The 23611-nt window shown below is 40.9% G+C and overlaps 1 protein-coding gene across 1 annotated transcript in view; it reads left to right on the top strand.

The window, feature by feature from the left end:
* Nucleotides 1-1036: 1036 nt before the first annotated feature.
* grk5l.L (G protein-coupled receptor kinase 5 like L homeolog) overlaps nt 1037-23611 on the top strand; it is a 41645-nt gene continuing 19070 nt past the window's right edge. Inside the window, exons 1-2 of the mRNA XM_018253594.2 lie at nt 1037-1915; nt 22587-22682. Of these exons, the coding sequence (XP_018109083.1) occupies nt 1864-1915; nt 22587-22682 (148 nt within the window). The 5' untranslated portion in view covers nt 1037-1863. The remainder of the gene's footprint in view (nt 1916-22586; nt 22683-23611) is intronic.

Here is a 23611-nt window from a genome sequence, read left to right as displayed (position 1 = left end):
TCCCATACTTTACTTTCAGAACACAAGTAAGAAAGAAGTCTGGGGTTCCCGCTGGGACCCCAAATAATGAATAATAAAGTTTATAAGGAAAGCACACGTGCCGAGAGAGGGGATATGAAATCAGGGATAGCTACATACAAATGGAACATTGTGATTTGAACAAGCGTCGTTTTTAGATTATAGACAAACCGATTGGAAAATAGGAAGGGAGACATGAGTAGGAGATTGGATATATCACCTCAGAACAACAGAGGATTGATCGTAAATACACAACGTAATTACGTCACCGGCCGTAAAAACGTATATGCGTATTTATCTCGCGAGAATTTGGAGGCCATATTTAAAATATGCTGCGTATTTACGTAAAGTGTTGTTTCAAACTTGCAGATCCCATAGAGTCTATTGATTCGGTAGCTTCTTGACGTATTGACGTTTCTGCTAAAAAACACCAATACTGGCGTCCCGTTTGCGGATTTCATCTTGCAAGCGCCCTGTGAGAATTGCCATAGTGCGTTTTTCTTTAGTTTCAGTGGTAGTGACGTTTATGCGTATTTACGCCCGACGGAGCTTTTTTTTTAAAAACGCAATGTAAAAACGCCTTAAGCTTTTGAGAAAGTGGCCGGAGAGCTGCGAAACGCGTGAAGCGCAATGTTTCTAAAGTTTTGTAGTGATTTTAAAGGACAAATAAAGTATTGGAATGGTTCGACTTGATTGTACATGGGGCTCCAGGCTACACACAAGCAAAGGACAAGCCTGGGGTTCCCACATGAAATAAGGAAAGTTTTAGGTTGCAGAAGAATGTTTTTGTAGGATACACAGTAATATCAGTGGATACAGGATGTGCAGGAGGACAAAGGAATGACCAATTTACTAGACTGCACCCAAGCCTCTAATTAGTGCACAACTACCGGAAATCACTTTCATTCTTTCGTTTCACCAAGACCGGTCCTGCCGCTCCTTCCTCTGCTCCTCGAATGAATCAGCCGGCGAACCACAACTCCCAGAGGCGCATTGCGCGACCCGCGTGACGTCACGCCAATGTCCCCGCCCTCCTTCTATAGGGGGACGCTGCGTTTTCCAGCCCTTCTGATTCCCAAGACTCCGCCTCTTTTTAGAACGTTGTGTATCCTGCCCTCTAGTTCCATGTTACTTCCTGCTGTTGCTTCCCGAGGGCTGAACACGCGTGGGGGGGAACAAGCGGAGACATCCCCAGGGCCCGATACTATCACTGGGCTGCTCTGATCCTTTGGCCCTGCGAGGGATCGCCGACCCGCTCTGCTGCCTTTGGAGCCCATCTTGTCTGCTTGAGAGGGGCGAACATGTAACGGCCATCAGTCCTGTTCCTGCATCCCCTCCCCCTTATGGATGGATATGGAGGGTCCCAGCTTGTAGATACTCGTGCTCCAACCAGCAGTTTGGAAGCCTCTTAGATCCGAACCTCCCATAATATGCCAGTGAGCCAACACACCCCTTCTTGGGATTTGGGGAGAAGCTGTGAAGCCTTCCTATTTTAACTAACTCTATTTATTTCTATTGCTTTCCTTAAAACCCAAACTGATGAGTTTCTGGAATTCACACTGTTTTGGACCAGTATTTCCAGCCTCACACTATTTTATAGCATTTCATTTTATTAACCTTCAGTATTTAATAACTGTGAAATGAAAGGGAATCTTTTAGATGGAATTTAAGTATTTATATTTCGGTTGATCTACAGCCCCCGCTCTATTTCATTTAGTGGGAAAACTTGGATTTTATAATCGGATTATTTTTATATTGCCGGCCATCCCCTGTAAAGACTTGCATGTATATGGCATTACTAGTGCACCCCTGTATTTAGGCGAAGTCTTCTGAACCCGGATAATAATGGAACTTGAGAATATCGTAGCGAATACGGTTCTGCTAAAGGCAAGAGAAGGTAAGTAATCCGTTTTTATGTGTATGGTGATAAAAATGTTCATTTTGCCTTCTGGGGATTTTAATCAAATATACCTTTAGACCACGGCTGTCCGACTGGAGGCCTGTAGGTTTTCTGTAGGGTTGCCACCTTTTCTGGAAAAAAAATACCGGCCTTCCTATATATTTATCTTTTTTTCCCTATTAATAACATTGGGATCAACCACCATTTTTACCGACCAGGCCTGTAAAATACCAGCCAGATGGCAACCCTAGTTGTATGAGAAGTTTATGGTCCTCAAAATTCTTTGGGTGAATAAGAATGTGGTCCTCGAACATGTTTGTGGGTAGAACTCAACGGGCGTTTTTTAATTGCGATAGAATCTGTTCCGATGCGCCGAGATGAATCGCAGGTGACACGTTGGATGCGCTGAATCTGAAGTAAGTAATGGGAATGTCAGACGTTGTTACTGCGTGTAGCCGTCACGACACAACTGTCGGATGAAGACGCAACATGCAGTGTCCGTATCCGACAGTCGTGTCGGATGCATGCAGGGACAACCTCCAACGTTCCCATTACTTGACTTAGAATCGGCACATCCAACTTGTGATTCATCTCAGCGCGTCGGAACAGGAGCTATCGCACTTCAAATCGCCTGTGGAGTTCTACCCTTAGGGCTCTTACTCACGCGCGTTTTTACCTGCGCTCTGTTCCGTTTTTCGGCGTTCAGCCGCAGGGGGGAGCGCAGGAATAGACGCATTTAATTTTTTCAAATGTGGCTGTACTCACACAGGCGCATGTAGGCGCCGAATGCAGGAAAAATGCAGCATGTTGCGTCTCAACCTGCGTTCGGCGCCTACATGCGCCTGTGTGAGTACAGCTCCATTTGAAAAAATGAAATGCGTCTATTCCTGCGCTCCCCTGCGGCTGAACGCCGAGGGAGCGCAGGTAAAAACGCTCGTAAGAGCCCTAATAGTCAATAATAGGCCTACCCAGTTTCCACAGGTTTCGGCATTTAAGTAATTTTTTACTTCTAGGAAAGGAAGCAATCATTTACAATAACAACGTTTATTTGCATTGTCATGAGGAGTCACTTGGGACATTGTATGGTGGACAGTTTGTGTATAGTGAAAAGATTTGGTTGGAAATTTGGAATTTAATCGTGATTTAATTTTTTGTAAAATACTTGATACTTGGTCTGTGTCGGCTTTTATTCTAATTGGATTTTATTCCTGGGGGCTGTCAGATTTGGCTCAGGATATGTTCTTTAGAGTGGCCAGCTGCCATCATCTTGTCTGTTCCACTGCTCCAATTGAAGTTGGGCACATGCACTGTACCGAAATAACCGAAGACAATCTGTGTGACCAAGGGATGCCTGGGAATAGGCTAGAACAGGGGTGTCTTAAAGGAGATCGGGATCTACCAGTAGACCTTTAGTTGGTGATCAGTAGATCTCAAGGCAATGACAACAAACAGCTTGACTAAATCACCCTTCTGTTTTATTCTTTTCATTCAGATATTTATTATGTTAATATTTAAGGATTTTTTTCCATGGCACAGAATGCTAACAGTTATATTATGGATGTAGATCATAATGGAACAACATCGCTAAAAGTAGACCCCAGTAAAGTATGGGCACTCCTGGGCTAGAAGATGGCAGCTGCATACCCTGCAAACTGTGAAGGAAAGGTGAAATATCCGGGGGGGGGGGCAAAAGTTTTGCACCCCTACATGCAAAAATTTCTCCCCCCTCCCCTGTGTAGGCCCTTCTTCCCCCCGGCCTACCTGCCCCCGGGCAACTGCCCCTAACTTATTTACCTCTCCGCGCAGGTCCTCTCCTGCTGAGTTCACAGCAGCCATCTTCTCCTGAGCGCTCTTCTTCCTGGATTCAGCAGCGTTTTGTGGCACATGGGGAGTAGGAAAAAAATAAATCAGAATCTTCGTGACTTTCGGGTGAATGCGCAGTAGCTCCGTACCGGCAAATGCCTCCAATTGCGCATGCGTCCAAAAGTCACGAAGTTTCTGATTTATTTTTTTGAAACTTCGTGACTTGCGGCGCATGCGTGTGTGGCTCGAAACATGTTGTGTTTTGTAGTCTAAAATAAATCACTTTGTAGCAGTTATTCTGCTTTTGGACTGCTCTCCTCACTCCTTTGCATGTGTAATATGTGAGCAATATGTTGTTCCTGAGCCACTGGTTGGGAATCACAGGCTTAGAGAGAAAAATCTTAGGCCTGGAACGTCATTGTGGCTAGCAGTTGGACTTCTGTATGGGATATTCCCCCTTTTGTTAAGGGAAGGTGTTCTCTAAATGCCGATGTCTGAGGTTTCTGGCCTTCTCCTCGTGTATCCTTTGACATTTCCACAATCGCCTGTGAATAGATTCCGAGCAACCACCACACAGTGCTCCGTATTCCATTGTTTACATCAGTGTAGTAGTGTTACAGCACAGTGACTTCTAGAGACGTGAAAGAAATGACTATGCACCGCTCCAGGCAAACTTAGGCGTAACTGTATAAAACTTGCAGAAGTCTATGTACTGGGAATGCACCAAGGAATCTGCAGCAACTCCCTTTCTGCTTGCAAAACAGTTTCACATTTAAAGGGGTAAAAAGTGTTCAGTACTTGCATATGCTTGTATCTGTGCAGGCATTCTTGTCTTTTTTGGGCTGTTCTGACTTATAATGTTGTGGTGCTTTGTTAAAGTGCTTCCACGCTGATAGGCCAGAATAATCTGAATTCATAGAATAAAATAACCTTTATTGTTAAATATATAAAGGTCTCTCTAATATCCTTATAAATGCATAAGTAGCCTTGAATAATCCAAAATATATCCTGATAAGCACTGCTTGGTAATGGCATGCACGCCCCCACTTGTGGGACATTCTGCAAAATTGGTGAAAGGTCTGCTTGTTTGGCGACTTTACATGCATGGCTGCCTTTAAAAGGGTAGTTCACCTTTCCAATTCAGTTGTTTTTAGTTTATTCCCCAGAAATAAAGACTTTTTTCAATTACTTTCCATTATTAGTTTTGTACTGTTTTTCCAAAATCTAAGTTTAAAGTTGAATGTTCCCGTCTCTGGTGGTTCAGTCTGGCAGCTCAGTAATTCATGGTGCAGGCTCTAAACTGTAACAATTTTGCAGCATTTAGTTAATACATTTCTCAGCAGCATCTCTGGAGTATCAGCAACTATTGTATCAATTCTAACAGCTGCCTGTAATGAAACCCAGAGATTCTGCTCATCAGGGACAAAGATAAGAAATGTAACAACTAAATTTATCCATTTAGAACAGTTTACAGGGTCAGCGACCCCCCCTCCCAGGGCTGCTTCAGATGGTGAAAAATGACTCTTCAATATTAGAAAAACGGTCACACGTAGAAGATAGAAAGTCATTGGTAAAAGTAATTATTGCTGATGATCTATCTGAAAGCAACTAGTTTTTTGAAGGTAAACCACCTCTTTAAAGAAGAATTCAACCCTAAAGTTAAAAAAACCCTACCCTACATAGACCCTCCTCCCCCCAACTAAGGGTTACCCCGGGCAAATGCCCCTAACGTTTTACTTACCCCTTGGTGCAGATTTAGCCATCGTGTGTTCATGGGCACCATCTTCAGCCTATTTGGTAATTTTTGGAATGAGACTGGCGCTTCAGCAATTTTCGTGGGTTTCGTTGTATGTGCAGTTGTCACGATACAGAAAAATGCTCTAACTGCGCATGCGCCACCACGCCGGTCTCATTCAGAAGAGAAGAAGAAGGCGCCCGTGAACCTGATGCCTGAATCTGCACCCAGGGGTAAGTAAAACTTTGGGGGCATTTGCCTGGGGTAGCACTTAGGCTGGGGGTGGAGGGAGGGGGGTCTATGTAGGGTAGGGGTGTAGGTTTTTTTTTTTAACTTTAGGGTTGAATCTCCTTTAGAGGAGAACTAAACCCCTGTAAAGTGAGAACTCCATGCACTGAATTCCATTGTCCCCCCTCCTGCATAGTCCATTACTTGAAAAAGTGTCCCTAGATGTAACACTGACCTATCGATGCAGAGTTCATGGGCGCTGTTTTCTGTTTCTTCAGATCCTCATTTTTTTTTTTCCTATGGTGATTTATAGAGCTTTCTGGTGCATGCACAGTTGCTGCGATTACTGGATTGTGCATGCACTAAAAAGCTCAGTGTCAGAGGTCCCTTGGTGAAAATAATTGGTCAAATAGACTGAATGTGGACGGGAATAAATGGGACTCCATGCCAGTGTCGGACTGGTATGCCAGGGGCCCACCAGTAAACCTTAGGCTGAGGGCCCACTTTCCAAAATACTATACCTCCTCTCCTCACAGCCTCTTTAATCTCCTAGTCTCTTTTCTTTACATACTACACTCGATTCTTCCATTATTAAGCCTCTTTGTTCTCATAAAGAAATAGGGAATGACCATCAAATAGGCCAAATGTTTAGAAGCAAGAGGCCCACTGACACCTGGGCCCACCGGGAGTTTTCCTTGTATCCCGGTGGGCCAGTCCGACACTGCTCCATGCATAGGGCCTTTTCTGTTTACGGGGGTTTAGTTCTCCTTCAAGGGAGCCATAAATGTTTGGCGAAGCAAGTGGAAAAGTAGTTTGCCAATTTTTCCCACCTTCAGGCGATATTGGGCTAATCTGATTGTTTGGCAGCCGATCAACCATTTGATTACAGTTTCCAAATGCAGGCCTTTGAGTAGAGGACTGCACCAATGTGGCAATGCAGTCCTCTCCCTGATGGGAAAATCAGATGTGCCAAATACACATACATATATCCTATATAAAAATCACAGGTCCTTGGTGACTGATATACTTGTATTTTACCATAGAGGGTACATCATTCCCTATATAGGTTAAGGTTGGGGCACCTTATTTAAACACGTTTAAGTGACACCAGTGAAATCATTATGCTTTAGTTGCAGACAAGCCAGTGCTACCAGTTTTGTCGGGTAACTGCCTGCCATCTCTTTGATTTACATGTATCTCAGCAGCTTTCTCTTTTTTTATTTGCTGCTATCGTTTCTGTTGCCTGCACATCTCTTTGAAATGAGTTTGGTTCTGTTTGGATGTTTTTGCAAATTGGTCAAAGTGCCACTCACTTTTGTGGAAAGAGAATGCAGCATGCAGTGAGGAGATATGGGAAAATGGTGGTGGTGGCTAAAGCTGGCCATAGACGCAAAGATCCGATCATACGAATCATCGAACGATCGGACTTTCCCATCTCCCGACCTTCCACTGACCATTCAGATCAAAGTCTTACCATTCTGATCAAATAAAGTAGTAAAAGAACAGATCAGCCGATGTTCTGCCCCTGACAGCAATCGTACGATAATTATGTCCGACAAAACTAGTGACAGTCTCCCACTGAAAATCGTACGATCGGCAATACACGCAGAGATATTATCGGCAGGCGACAGAAATCTTCTAACCTGTCCGATCGACCAAACGACCGATCTCCACCGGACGAAAAATGTCGGGACGATCCACACACGGTCCGAAAATTGTGCCAATCCACGATTCGTACGATCACATCGTTGCGTCTATGGCCAGCTTTAGGAGGATACAGTGGGCGGTGGCTAAAGTGTGGGGTGATGGAAAGGTATGATAATATATTTTGGACTGCTGTGATTCCTTTTGGGGCCAAATTTGTGGTGTGTTTGAAACTGGTATATTGTGTCATTCATCACAGTACATCTAGTGACCCCTGTAAAACAACCGCCCTATTATCACAATCTGGCCTGTTTTTGTGGAGAGCCCTCCAAGGCCTGGGCCTAGGGCGGCAGGATTTTAGGGGGCTGCATGCGGCTCAACCACACCTACATTGATTCAGTCCCCATCTTTCTGGACCCTATGATGAAAATTTGTGCGAATAAAAAGGAGGGGGTTGGGACGACGATAGCCTCTTAAATGCCTCTTAAATTGTATTGCAGTGGCATCTTGTTACCACCGTGCCTAGGAACTATAACATTGCACAGATTTGTTGTCACTGGTTACTCCATGAAGGTATCAATGAGCACCTTGATAAATCACCCCCTGCTGTAAGATATAAGTCACCAAGGAGTTCCATGGCCATATAAAAGCACAATATAAAAGTCAAGTTTAATTAGTCGTGTGACAAAAATCATATCACTAAGATGACTAATTTACATTATATTCATGGCTTTTGTGTAGTATAAGCATATAATACACAAAAGCCATGAATATCCTGTAAATTATATCCTTATAAACGGTGAGTAGTGATGTCATCAGTTATAAACGGTGAGTAGTGATGTCATTTCTGTCACATGACTCACTAAAATTTGTGTATTATAATAAATAAAGTACCCCCAGTTGTAAAATATGAGGATATTAGAAGTTACCTCGGAGTTCCATGACCTGTATAAAAACACTCGGCCTTCGGCCTCGTGTTTTTATATGGTCATGAAACTCCTCGGTAACTAATAATATCCTTATATTTTACAAGAGGGGGTACTTTATTCACTATATAATACACAATATCCTATAAATTATATCCTTATAATACACAAAAGCCATAAATGTCTTGTAAATTATATCCTTATAAACGGTGAGTTCTGATGTCATCAGTTATAAACGGTGAGTTCTGATGTCATTTCTGTCACATTTTTGTGTATTATAATAAATAAAGTACCCCCAGTTGCAAAATATGAGGATATTAGAAGTTACCTTGGAGTTCCATGGCCTGTATAAAAGCACTCGGCCTTAGGCCTCATGTTTTTATATGGTCAGTAACTCCTCGGGTAATTTGTAATTAGGGATGCACCGAATCCACTATTTTGGATTCGGCTGAAGCCCTGAATCAGTCTTGAAAGGTTCGGCCGAATACCGAACCGAATCCTAATTTGCATATGTAAATTAGGGCTGGGAAAGGGAAAAAACGTTTTTACTTCCTTGTTTTTTGACAGTCACGCGATTTCCCTCCCGCCCCTAATTTGCATATGCAAATTAAGGTTCAGCCGGGTAGAAAGGATTCGGCCGAATCTGAATCCTGCTAAAAAAGGCCGAATTCTGGCCAAATCCCGAACTGAATCCTGGATTCGGTGCATCCCTACTTGTAATATCCTTATAATTTACAAGAGGGGATACTTTATTCACTATATAAACGGTTCTTAGTGATGTCATCCGTTATAAACACAGCTTACTGATAGCATTTTAATCACATGACTCACTGAAACTTGTGTATTAAAATAAATAAAGTACACCCTGTTGCAAAATATGAGAATATTAGAAGTCACCTTGGTGTTCCATGACCTGTATAAAACTGCTCGGCCTTGTGCTTTTATAAGGTCATGGAACTCCTCAGTAACTTATAATATCCTTATATTTTACTATAGGGGGTTCTTTATTCACTATACAATTTACAAGTGATTCATGTCACACAGTACATTTTTGAGCACCTGCTCGAGGGTTAAAAATTACTGAAAAACTTGATTTTTAAGCTCTGTCTTTACACCAATAGCATGCAGCTATTTATGGAAGGCTGTGAGTCGGATGTTAATGGGTCAGGTGAACTTCCTAAGCCCTGGTATTCAGATAACAATAAGGCAGAGCTACTAAAGGGATTTGTTGAGTAGTTAACTTGGGTTTGAAACGAGACAAATTGTCCATGAAGCTGAACACTAGCGTGAGTGAATCTTGCCAGCTTTGCACATTATCTGTACAAGGGGCCCCCAACTCCGTTCTGTTTAGTGTATAGCAAGCATTCCTTGTTTCTAGACTTCCAGGATTCTAAACTGTGTATGGGAGCAAGTTGACTGCCCCCTTGATCATTCAGTAATTGACCTGGCTGGATGGAAAATCCTGTTGGTTATGGATCACATTGGACTGTGTATGAGACATCTGGCCCCTTTAGTGATGCAGGCGATGGCCTGTTATCCATGCATTTGAATCGGCCAAATTCTTTTGTGTAAATACCAACCAAAAGAAACGGCATTTCTTTCCTTCTATTGTGTACACGTGGGCTTCTGTATCAGACTTCCTGCCTTCAGCTTAAACCTCCAGGGCTTGGGTTTGAGCATGCTCAGTTTGTTCCTCTTCCCCCTTCTCTGCTCTATCTGAGCCCAGAGCTATAAGTGAGCATGGATGGACTCAGGCAGGTAGTGCTGCGACACCTAGATAATACTGCAGCTGCTATCCTAAACAGAGAGCTTCTAGAGCTTTTTACTCTGTATGGTATAACATTCTACAGAATGACTATAGCATTCTAGCTTGCACTATTGCAGCTAATCTATTGACAATAAAATGCCTCGTAGCTTTCCTTCTCCTTTAAGCAACCTGATGAATTGTGAGTTCCGTTTGTGCCATTATGATTCAGCCAGTTGGTACACAGATAAAACACCATTGTATTGGACAGGGCTTATCATTAATGTGCAATGTATCCTGTGCCTTTTTTCCTGCTTGCATGGCTGCCCCCATGGCTACACAGCAGCTTGTTTTATAAACTATAGTAGTTTTTCTGGATCAAACTTACCGCCTTTACCAGTGCAGGGCAACAGCATATTAAATTCTAATTACTTTAATATACTTTCATTTTTTGGTGTTACTGTTCCTTTGATATACTAATGTGTCCATGTTAAACTACATAACACAAACCTAAAACTAGTATATAAATAGAACCTGGCCTATAGCTGTAGAATATCTGTTAAATACAATCCAAAACTAAAGTATTGTTCTTAGAAACAGAATTGCTTTTGGCATATCCTTCTTCATTTTTGGCAACCGACTCGAGATATTTAAAATTGTGTTGATTTCACGACTCTTGACTCCACGGCTCTGCCTTATATAATTGGAAACACCCGACCGTTGAACTTCAGGTATTGGTGTCTTCACTTATGAATTTGACTACAACTTCAAGCTTCCCCCCCTGAAAGTCACGGGCTTCTTAAAGCTGTAGTTTAAGATTTGGTGGACTTTGTCCTCCTCCGCCAACCTTGGTTCTACCATTTATTTTACACAGCTTTTTGCACTGTTTTTTTTTTTTTTAAATTTTTTAAAGCAAATTTTGTTTAACACAGCATAATAAATAGGCCTCATGGTGCGCACTGCCCCAGTCCAGCATGGAGGACGAATGATAGGATGGGAAGATGAGGTTAGGCTGCACTGTGTAGAGCTTTCCCATTTTATCTCATTAAATCTGTCAGCCGTTATTTCCTAGAATACGATCATGCATTCCTTATGATTAATGGCGCTCTCAGAACGTCTGGCTTGTCTTATCATAGGTGCGCTCATGTAATAAAAGGTACAAAGTTTAATACAGGTATAGTCCTCTACAGCCACCAATGAGCAATTATTTATCACCTGGTTGCTATGGGTTACTAGATCTTTAGCAAACTTTGTGCATAACATTACCCCATGCTAAAAACTGCTAATAAAAAAACAAAAAAAACCCTTTCTGCAGTGGGAACTTAGAATCCCATCCTTCTTAACTAGGGCTGGCATGCAGGCCAAAGGTTAGCTGCTGAATATGGATTGTGTCCCGTGCTATGGAAGAGGGAGGTAATGACGTACATAGGGTGAAAGGGCAATCCATGTAGGAGCTTAAAGAATTAATTCCACGGTCATATTTTAATCAAAACTATTCTGCCCCTAATCTTTTGTAACCAAGGCAGTTTAAACTCTAGTATAAACACTTGCCATACTTTCTTTTTTTTTTTAATTTATTTTTTCCTGCTGTCTGTAACCCTAGAACAGCGCCCGTATAGATTCTTCATTCTTCTTTTTTTTTAGCTGTTTTGATATGTTAGGAATGTTGTTTAAAGGTGGCCATAGGCGTAGAGATTCGCTCGTTTGTCGATGCCGCCCAACGATTGGATCATAATGCATCCGATACAAGCGGATAAACGCACCGATGCAGACGGGATTTTTTAACCTGCCCGATCGAGATCAGGCCGACTTTCGTCCAGATATCGATTGGGAAAACTTGTTTGATGGCCCCACACACGGGCCAATGAGCTGCCGACACGGTGCCCCCATGGCTACACAGCAGCTTGTCGGCAGATTTTATCAGACTGTATATGGGGACCTTAAGTCAAAAATGAATATGCTGTCTGTTTGCCAGGGACCATGCATTTTATGTTTTTCAGTCAATCAATGGTAAATAATTTAGAGATTAACATGGCCTTTAAGCATAGATTCTGTACAGGGCTGACACATTATTCCACTAGTTCCCAAACTGTGGGCTTGGCCATGAGCAGTTAAGATATGGGGTTCTTATTTGCAGACCTGCATACTGATAACATGCAGTAGTGGAAGGGTGTATTGGATCATTTGCTTTGGTTATTAAAATATTTGCTGCAAAACACTGAAACCGGACAATTTGACATTTTTCCATTAGGGAATGTGGGGAAGCTAGTGAAGGTGCTGGGGAAAAATGGGATCGTATGAACTGCATTCCGGAGAGGCGGATGCAGGGAAAAGGGTTTTGAAAGGGAAAGCAGCTACTAGGATGTTGCAATCTTTTGGGTGAAGAATGATAAGGAAATGAACAAAAAGCAGTATGTGCGTCACTGGAAGTCACCGTTCATTCCGCATGGCTGATGATAGAAATTCTACGTTCCTAATTTTAATTAAAAACTCCTGGTTCATATTGCTTGTTGGCCAAGGTTTGAGATATGTGTCTATTAAAGGATAAGTAAACCTTTAAAATAAGGATATATAAAACGTAAGAGAGTACTATTCTAAGCACTTTTGCAATTTACATTCATTATTTATTTTTCTTTAATTTCAAGAAATTAAGGGGTACATGTGCTGTTAATATGAATGAATTTTGTTGCAACAATGCCAAGGAAATTGTCAGGAGAAAGATAGAAGCTGCTCTGATGTTCTTCTGCATAGGAAAAAGATTTAAACCCTTTCTCAAAACTTTCCTAATCAGAAGAACATCAGAGCAGCCTATTACTTTCTCCTGACAACTTCCTGGACTACTTGGTGGTCAGACTGGTCAGAAACAGACCAGCAGGTGGGGCTGTTGGAAAAAAATAATTCATATTAACCGTACATGTATCGCTTAAAGTGGACCTGTCACCCAGACACAAAAAGCTGTAAAATAAAAGTACATTTCAAATTAAACATGAAATCCAATTTAAATTTTTATTAAAGCATTCATAGCTGTTGTAAGCTCATTTAAAAATCTCAGCTGTCAATCAAATTTTGTCTGCCCTTCTTCAGAAAATTACTTTCACTTTCCATTCAGCACTTCCTAGATGTCACTGCTCTCCCCACATTCCCCAGTTCTCTTCACCATTTAATTGTGTAACCAGTCCGGGCCTGACATCAGGTCCCCCATTCTGGTGCACAAACAAGATTCTGAGATGATACAAGACTTGTCTTAATAACAGTGTCCACAAAATGGCTCCTGCCTGCTTGTTATAATTATGAATTCCCAGACTGAAAGAAACATGATTCAAATAATTTATATAGTGTAATTCAAGTTCATTTCGATTGACTAATGTGATAAAATAGGATTTTGAATTTTTTTTGGGTGACGGGTCCCCTTTAATATATTCGAATAAAGTAAAAAGAAAATAAGGAATGTAAATTGCAAAAGTGCTTAGACTCGCTCTCATCAATTTTATATTCACTTATTTTAAAGGTTTCCTTTAATGCACACTCGATGCACTTTTACACGACCGCTATATAATCATAAGTTGAAAGCCTGAAATTAATATTTAGGTTTATATAACAAACAGCGGACTTGAATGTTAAGTATATATTTAGTATATAGTTTATTTTTCTTGTTGCCCCTCCTTTTTTTTTTGTATAACAGGGCAGTTCCAACTTACATATTTAAACATAGCTTGTAAAGGCAGTAAGCGTTTAAACTGGCCATAGACGCAAAGATCGGATCATACGAATCGAGGATTCGTACGATTTTCGGACCACGTGTGGAGAGTCCCGACATTTTTCGTCCGGCGGAGATTGGTCATTTGGTCGATCGGACGGGTTAAAAGATTTCTGATAATATCTCTGCGTGTATTGCCGATCGTACGATTTTCAGTGGGAGACTGTCACTAGCTTTGGTCGGACATAACTATCCTACGATTGCTGTCAGGGGCAAAACATCGTCTGATCTGTTCTTTTACTACTTTATTTGATCTGAATGGTTAGTGGCAGGTCGGGAGATGGGAAAGTCCGATCGTTCGATGATTCGTACGATCAGATCTTTGCGTCTATGGCCAGCTTAAGAAATTCTATTTGGGGCACCCAGACGCCTAATATTGCGGTTGCTGAACACAGCATTGAGTATTTACCCCACTATAAAGCTGGCCATAGACGCGAAGATCCGATCGTACGAATCGAGGCTTTGTATGATTTTCAGACAGTGTGTGGACCGTCCAGCAGAGATCAGTCATTTGGTCGATCGGACAAGTTAAAAATTACGATTTTCAGTAGGAGACTGTCACCAGCTTTTGTCGGACATCACTTTCGTATGATTGCTGTCAGGGGCAGAACATCGGCTGATCTGTTCTTTTTCTACTTTATTTGATCTAAAAGGTTAGTGGCAGGTCGGGAGATGGGAAAGTCCGATAGTTCGAGAATTTGAATGATAGGATCTTTGCGTCTATGGCCAGTTTTACTTTGAAATTTCAGGGGGAAACCCTGAACTTCCTAGGTAAGGGCAACATCCATTAAATTTGGCACTTCATACATTTTTATGGTTTAACCAAGAAAAATATAACTATCACACAGGCTTTTAAAATAAAATTGGCATATTAACTTATACTAGATTACTACTGAATAATAAAAAAAAAAACTTCAGCCTAACATTTGTTGATGTGCAAATGATTCTGTTTAAGAAGTGATCAAGGCAGGCAGTTTGTAAGCAGCAGTTGAGTGGGCAGACAGCAGTGGGAATCTTGTACAATGGGATGGAGTGGGCATATAATAGTAAAACTTGGCATAATAAACATAAAACGGTGAGGGGGCAATCCAGATAAGAGACTGCCAACCCCAAAAGCTGCTCTGTTTTTAGCGCACGGTATAAATGCTGTATTTTGTGCTGGAACATTGTCCTCATATATTTTTGATGTTACTGTTCCTTTAAGTCTTTAGGGGAGGGGCATCTCCTAAATAAATAAAAATGTAGAATTTTAAAAAGTATAAGCCTAGGGAAACTAAAGGAGTTCCCAGTAGCTTGATATTTTCACCTTTTACCAATACTTTTCTGCCCAGTCAAACGCTGTTTTACTGTATGGACTGTTTAGAACCCAGAGGCTGCCGAGCTCTAATACCCTTTTCATATTTTATACTTTTTTCCTCATATATCCTTTTCTTCTTTGGAGAAAGTAGTGTTGTGTGGCCAGACATTTCCCTTAAATGCCTATTGTAAAAATGTTCATGCAATGCAAAAAAATGTTTGATTTAAAAGTCAAATTCATTAAAGGGATACTGTGGGGGGAAAAAAAAAATATTTCAAAATGAATCAGTTAATAGTGCTGTTCCAGCAGAATTCTGCACTGAAATCCATTTCTCAAAAGAGCAAACAGATTTTTTTTTTTATATTCAATTTTGAAATCTGACATGGGGCTAGACAAATTGTCAATTTCCCAGTTGCCCCAAGTCATGTAACTTGTGCTCTGATAAACTTCAATCACTCTTTACTGCTGTACTGCAATTTGGAGTAATATCACCCCTCCCTTTTTTCCCCCAGTAGCCAAACAAAAGAACAATGGGAAGGAAACCAGATAACAGCTCCCTAACACAAGATAACAGCTGCCTGGTAGATCTAAGAACAACACTCAATAGTAAAAACCCATGTCCCACTGAGACACATTCAGTTAGATTGAGAAAGAAAAACAGCAGCCTGCCAGAAAGTATTTCTCTCCTAAAGTGCTGGAACAAGTCACATGACTGGGGGCAGCTGGGAAATTGACAAAAGTCTAGCCCCATGTCAGATTTTTTAAATTCAATTTTGAAATCTCTTTTGAGAAATGGATTTCAGTGCAGAATTCTGCTGGAGTAGCACTATTAACTGATGCGTTTTGAAAAAAAAAAACATGTTTTCAGATGACAGGATCCCTAAGGTATCTGGATTCTGTTAAACTTGCGCCAATACTGGCCCTTTTTGAAAACCTTTTTTTTTTTGTGTTTTCCAAGGTGTATTTATTGAAAGTTGGAAAAATAAATGCGAAATTTAAAAAAAAAAAAAAAAACGAACTGCTTTTCAAGAATGGGGAAAATTTATGCAAGTAGTAGGAGAAGATCTATTTTTCAATGAACTTGAGTAAGGGAAAGCTTGCGGGTGTGGGGACTATAGAAATTGAAGATGTTCAGGGCCACTACAATGATAGGTCTCACTAGAGATGGAGATCTTTGGCTGGATTCCTGTTGATTTAAATGGGGATGCCATTGCAGGATTGACCAGATCAGACCAAAGTGGCAGTTTCAACACATGTTTGGGTGCAGTCAAGAAAACAAGCTGGTTGGATCAGAGTTACAGATGTGCCACCCTTGGGAGATGCAATAATTGTGTTTACTTTGCTCTCAATGATATGAAAAGAAAATTCTTTCTGAAGGAAGTCTCCTTGACCCAGCACCCAGAGTACGGCGATTTTGTTTTCTTTTCAGATCTTTTTTATCGGGAACCATAGTGCAGAGCCAGTTACTTTTTATTACTCCTTTCTCAGGGTTCCTATACTTATATTCCAAGTCTGGTTCATGTCGGTGTCCTGTCTCAATATCAAACTTGGTCAAGTCTGACCCCAAAGCCAAATACAAACTGTTTTAAAGCCAATTGTTTAAATGTTTTGGTTATGCAGCTCTCAGTATGGGCATGCAGTTTTGGAATATTAAACTGTTATATGGTTGCAAAAAAAAAAAAAAAAAAAAAAAAACAAGACTAACAATGACATTGAAGCCTCATAGGGATGCTGTTTTTGGGTGCTGAGCTGGCAGTTGTGATCTGTGCAGCAATTAGGGATCAAAATGATTGCTAATTGTTCCAAAACCGCAACTTATTTCAGCAGCAGCATTAATATTCCCTAAGAATCCTTAACTTTGCTCGGGATTTTGTCAGAATCCAAGAGCCTGGCCAAACTAAATTGGAACCCTAAAATCATATGACTTCTTATGTGTGAATTATGTGATTTAGGGGATTAATATTTTTTTTCCCTCTTCCATTCCCTAACTTGCATACGCAAATAAGGGTTCATATTCAGTTCAGGATTTGGCCAAATCCTTCCTGAAAGATTTGGGGTTTGGCCAAATCCCAAAAACAATGCCAATAGGGAGGGTTCGCCAGTCGATAACAGCAAAGGTAAGTTGCAGGAGCTCAAGGTGGCAGGTCTTGCAATACCAAAAGCACCCAAAATGTCACCAGCAAACCCCCCCCCCATGCACAAATGTGGAGTATTAATATTACCAGTGGCTGGGATGTCATGGATGTTGTGTTGGGTCTTCTAGAAGGTCTGTTTCCAGTGGGAAGCACTATGGCAGCTTAAATATCTGTATAAAAGACAATAAGGACTTTTTGGGTTGTTCTTTGGCTATTTAAATGAAATTAATAAGACCATAAGGTCTAAGGATATATTAGCTAGATATACACCTAGATATCTCTATTACCTGTGTCCGGATATTGCTACTCCATCCAGTGCAATGTTCTCCTGACACCTTTGGCCCATTTCCAGCTCCGTATCAAGAGCCCTGAGCGTGTTCCAGCGGGAATGTTTATGTTCCGATAACACTGCCTGACTTTCCACCCTCTGTTAAATTAGATTTTTATTGTACAATGTTTACCTTTTGATAGGCAATTAAATGCCCTGCCTGACAGACTTACCACAAAGGGTGGCAGCATTTTGGCCGCCTGCCTGATTTCCCATTGAAACCAAGGCTGCTCGCAGTAATGTGCCATTGCGCAAAGGGAGGCTGAGATAAGAGATTGACAGCAGTGAAATATGGCCATGGCATGTACATTGTGGACTGGCTTAATACTGTTGCAGCGAGTTTATTTCAAATTTGTACCAAAAACAAACAAACAAACAAAAAAAACAAAACCCCTCACCCGGAATATATCCTTGTCCTTAAAAGTACCTTCTGATATACCTTCTGCCTATTTGCAAATGAGTTCGTTAAATAGGGTTAATTAATGCTACTTTTCTTTTTACCCATACTTCCTCCCTCCCAATGGAATCGGCAGGGTGATAAAGAACAACTTTATTATATTCCCCTCCCTTCCCTGATTTACCAGGCTTAGAGATAAGGAGCTCATTCTATAGACGTTGATGAAATCCCTTCATCCCCTCCAACAAATGCTCCAAAGAACCAAAATGGTGGGATCAAGGGATAAATTATAAGTAATTTTTATTTCATGGTTCTGCACGGTTTAGCACAACTCAAACTCTACCTGGATAGGTAGCATGGATCTCCAATACTCGTCTGTTTACTGAGCTCATCTGTGTATACAGTAATCGTGAAAAAAAGGAGGGCAAACAAATAAAACAAAATATAGTCGCAGGAGCAAAAGTTAAAGGAGAACTAAACTCTAAAAACAAATTTGGCTTAACAAGCTTTGAGCTTCATGCACCAGCCTAAAGGTTCATCATCTACAAAAACAGTTCTCATTCAGGCTTTAAAATTTGTCACAGGAGCTCGCCATCTTGGATTTTGTTGGGAGTGGTAGTGACACTCACATGCTCAGTGTGCTTTAAGCAGTTGCTGTAAAGCTAAGCTTAGGGGTCGTTGCAAATCATGAAGCAGAAAATTAGGTTTACCTGTCATTTAACCTGATGCTACAGGGATAATTATTAAATTCTGATGCAAAGATAGGGAGTTTAGACTGTAAGCTCCACCAGGGCAGGGGCTAATTTGAAAGGAGTTCTCTGTAAAGCGCAGCAGAATATATCAGCACTATATAAATAAAGAATAATATTATTACTCTTAAGTGGGACTCAAGAAACCAGATAACCACAATGTAACCTGAACCCCATTTAAAATTGTCCGGAAGTCCCTTCCCCGGCTGAGGACATGCGTCATTGTGGTGAGAGGGTCGATAGCATCAAACAAACATAAGGCCCTTAAGCACTTTTACCCCACACTTGTTAAAAACGAGCTTCATAAATATAGTTTCTAGAATGGGGAGTGCTCTGACGTCACCGGCCACCAAATTCTCATGCCGGTGGTGGCTCAGTTTCAGGCACACAAACACTGATTTTGCTGTGAGAATGGAAACGCTCACATTTCCTTGTCGAATTCAGCCACCAGGAGAGGATACTAATGCCTGCGTAGGAGCTGATTGCACCCCTTCGGGCATTAGCCTAAATATGGAATGATACAGCGCTCTTAAGGTCGCCATAGATGTAACAATTACGATCTTTCTTGAAAAAGATCTTTCCAAGAAAGAACGTACGTTCAGTACACAAGTGTACAGCTAAATCGCCAGATAGAAACTAAGGATGCACCGAATCCACTATTTTGAATTGGGCCGAATCTTTTGTTAAAGATTTGGCCGAATACCAATCTGAATCCTAATCCTAATTTGCAAATGCAAATTAGTGGTGTGAACGGGAAAGCATTTTTTACCGCCTTGTTTTGTGACTAAGTCACTTGATTTCCCTCCCCGCCTCTAATTTGCATATGCAAATTAGAATTCAGATTCGGTTCAGCCAGGGGGAAAAGGATTTGGCCGAATCTGAATCCTGCTGAAAAAGGCCGAATCCCGAACAGTATCCTGCATTCGGTGTATCCCTAGTAGCAACAATAGAATTCTACCTGGATCTGACGATTCAGCACTAACAATGGCCGATGTTCAATTGCGTTCAAAGGCGCCGGATCAAAATTTTCCGTCCAGTCCAATCGACGAGCCAACTGATATCCAAGTCTTGTGCCGATATCGGTCGGCTCGGTTCCCACCATACAAGCATCGAATATCGTACGAAAATTTGTTTTGTAAGATATTATCTGTGCGTCTATGGCCACCTTTAAAGGGGTTGGTCACCTTCGAGTTTACTTCTGATGTAGAGAGTGATATTCTGATAAAAAAAAACGAAGACCAATTGCAAATTTTATTACTTGCCGCTTTTGAGTTTAGCTTTTTATCTATAGAAATAAGTCAAATCAACTGGACTTGCTGTGTCCTTTTTCCTTGAAGACGTTTCACCAGTCATCCAACTGGCTTTCTCAATTCAGAATAACTTGTTAATCTTCCTTCGAGAATATATGTCTTCTGGAATGTTGCTCCTTATGATAAACCGATTATGCTGATTGGAGCAACTTGCGGCTGGCAGATAATTGGTCCTTTTTGGCCAACCATCTGTTGGCCTGGAGTCCTGTTGGGGAAAAAAAAAACCTATAAAAAAACTAGAATTGATTAGTGATGAGAAATAGTTACCATAATACTATAACCATGCTGGATTATTACTCTAGGATGCCTGCTGGGAGTTATAGTTTTGCCAGGGATTGAACTTGTCTGTCTTAGAGAGCAGTTGCCCTTTAAAAGGAACCGGTCACCCAAAATAAATATTCAAAATCCTATTTTATCAGATTAGTCAAGCAAAATGAACTTTAATTACACTATATAAATTATTTGAATCTTGTTTCCTTCAGTCTGGGAATTCATAATTATAGCAAGCAGGCAGCAGCCATTTTGTGGACACTGTTATTAAGACAAGCCTTGTATCATCTCAGAATCTTGTTTGTGCACCAGAATGGGGGACCTGATGTCCATCCCCATGTCCTGGCTACACAATTAAATGGTAAAGAAAACAGGGTATTGTGGGAAGAGCAGTGACATTTAGGAAGTGCTGAATGGAAAGTGAAAGTAATTGTCTGAGGAAGGACAGACAATATTTGATTGACAGCTGAGATTTTTTAAACTACTAGATTATAACAGCTATGAATGCTTTAATACAAAACAGAAAATGGATTTCATGTTTTATTTCAAAAGGACTTTTTTTTATTTTTTATAAAGCTTTTTGTGTCTGGGTGACAGGTCCACTTTAAGAATCTGCGTTGTGGATCATTATTGCCCATAGGTGTTTTTTTTAGCATTTACGTCTGTCATGAGCGGCCCTGATACATGATTATGAAAACATGAGTGGGTATAAGTGGCTTATTGTGATGCCTAATACGGATATGGGACCTGTTATCCATATGCTCCGAACCTTGAGTTGTGCAGATCTTAAAGGATCTTAAAGGAAAACGTTAACCCCAAAATGAATATTTAAGCAACAGATTATATCATATTAAGTGGCATATTCAAGAATCTTAACAAGCTGGTATATATATTTAAGTAAATATTGCCCTTTTACAGCTCTTGCCTTGAACCACCATTTTGTGATGGTCTGTGTGCTGCCTCAGAGATCACCTGACCAGAAATACTGCAGCTCTAACTGTACCAGGAAGAAGTGTGGAAGCAAAAGACAGAACTCTGTCTGTTAATTGGCTCATGTGACCTAACATGTATGGTTTGTTTGTGTGCACCGTGAATAATATGATCCCAGGGGGCAGCCCTTATTTTTTTGAAATGGCAATTTTCTATTTATGATTACCCAATGGCACTTACTACTAAAAATGTATAATATTAGGAAAATGGTTTATTTACATGAAGCAGGGTTTTATATATGAACTGTTTTATGAAATATCTCTTTATAGAGACCTACATTGTTCAGGGGTATAGTTTTCCTTTTAATGTCATTTGGATCTTCATACCTTAAAGCAGGGGTCCCCAACCTTTTTTACTCGTGAGCCACATTTAAATGTAAAAAGAGTTGGAGAGCAACTCAAGCATGAGAAAGTCCATGGGGATGTCAAATAAGGGTTGTGATTGGCTGTTTGGTACCCCCTATGTGAACTGGTAGCCTACAGGAGGCTCTGTTTGGCTGTACACCTGGTTTTTATACAACCAAAACTTGCCTCCAAGCCTGGAATTCAAAAATAAGCTCCTGCTTTGAGGCCACTGGGAGCAACATCTATGGGGTTGGAGAGCAACATGTTGCTCGCGAGCTACTGGTTGGGGACCACTGCCTTAAAGTCTACTAGAAAATCAATTAAACATTCAAATTACTAATAGGCTGGTTTAAGGATTAACTATATCTTAGTTGGGATCAAGTGCAAGCTACTGTTTTATTATTACAGAGAAAAAGGAAATCCTGTTTAAAAATTTGGATTATATAAATAAAATGGAATATATTGGGAGATTGCCTTTCTGTAATTTGGAGCTTTCTGGATAACTGGTTTTCGGATAATGATTACCTTACCTGTACGAGGGTTGACTTGTATTTAGGATACAGAGGCTCGCTCCTATTTTCCTTTAATAGTGTTTAATATGGTTAGAGGGGTATATTTGCTGCATTTTATCTCCCAGTGCAAGAATATTTGAATAACGGGTAACCTATATAACCAGCCCTGGTGTAGTAACTGCTTTCCAGTAAATGGCCTTAGTTTCTTTAAACAGATTGGTGCATGGCAGGACAAAGGCTTACACTTTGGTGTTGGGGGTTTTGCCTGCTGCCAAAATCACTGCTTTATTTTTTTTATTCACACAAGTTCAATTTCAGGTAAGAATTAGAGGAAATCGGCTATGCTGCCACTTAAGTGTGATTCATTTAGGCTCCAGTGGGGTGGTTGTGGGTTTAAAATGTGGAGTAATCCTGCATAATGTGAAAGGTCTAATAAGACTGGTGACGAAAACTGTATGGTTCCGGCAATTCATTTTAAATCTCATTTTTAACCTTTCAGGTGGAGGTGGAAAACGAAAAGGGAGAAGCAAGAAATGGAAAGAAATCCTGAAATTTCCCCATATCAGCCAGTGTGAAGACTTGCGCAAGCAGCTCGGTGAGTCCTACTATGTTCTATGGAACATTTAATGAGTTCTCTAATGCTGAAGGAACCCCTTCTTGTCCTTCTCTACAACTTATTCTTCAATGAGTTCCTTTTCTACGTGGAGGCCTTAATCATTTCTAGGAACTTATTGCAATGCAGGAAATATACTTCATATTTAAATTATTATACACACCTTCATGTACGTTTTACAGTTTTTGACATCAGATGGGCCAGCTAATATATACATGGCAAGTGCTACCTTTGAAACCGGGTTGAGTCCTGGGTCAGGTGCTTGCAGAAAAAGCCATGTGTTTCGAGTAAGACTTATGCCGGTATGAGTGTGGACGAGTTTTACTGCCTTATACTAGAAGGAAAGCTACCGAAGCAGTTTATTGCCAATAGATTAGCCACAATAGTGCAAACTAGAATGCTTTTATTCTGTAGAATGCTTTACCATACCTGACTAAACCGCTCTAGAGGCTCTCTGTTTGTTTAGAAAAGCAGCTGCCATATTCGCTTGGTGTGACATCACTTCCTGCCTGAGTCTCCCTGCTCACTTATAGCTCTGAGTTCAGATTACAGCAGTAAGAGGGAGAGGAGCAAACTGAGCATGCTCAAGCCCAAGCCCTGGAGGTTTATACTGATAACAGGAAGTCTGATACAGAAGCCCATGTGTACACAATAGAAGGATAGAAATGCTGTGTTTCTTTTGACAGAGGACTCAGAGGGGTTTACTGGTGTATTTATATAGACATTTCTGATACAACTCTAAGTTCTAACCTTTCTTTCTCCTTCAAATGTTTTCCTGTTTTCTTTTTCATTACCACGTTTGGTTTCATGGTGGTCAGCGGTAGAGGGTCAGGTTTGAGTCCTGCTGCAGGTCGGGTACCTGCAGGTTACCCACAATAAAAGCAGGTACCATGCAGGCTGATGGTAGGATT

Source organism: Xenopus laevis, chromosome 3L (genome assembly GCF_017654675.1).
Source record: "Xenopus laevis strain J_2021 chromosome 3L, Xenopus_laevis_v10.1, whole genome shotgun sequence".
NCBI classification, from domain to species: domain Eukaryota; kingdom Metazoa; phylum Chordata; class Amphibia; order Anura; family Pipidae; genus Xenopus; species Xenopus laevis.
The sequence above is the reverse complement of the archived record's forward strand: the minus strand, read 5'-3'. Positions and strand labels throughout refer to the sequence as shown.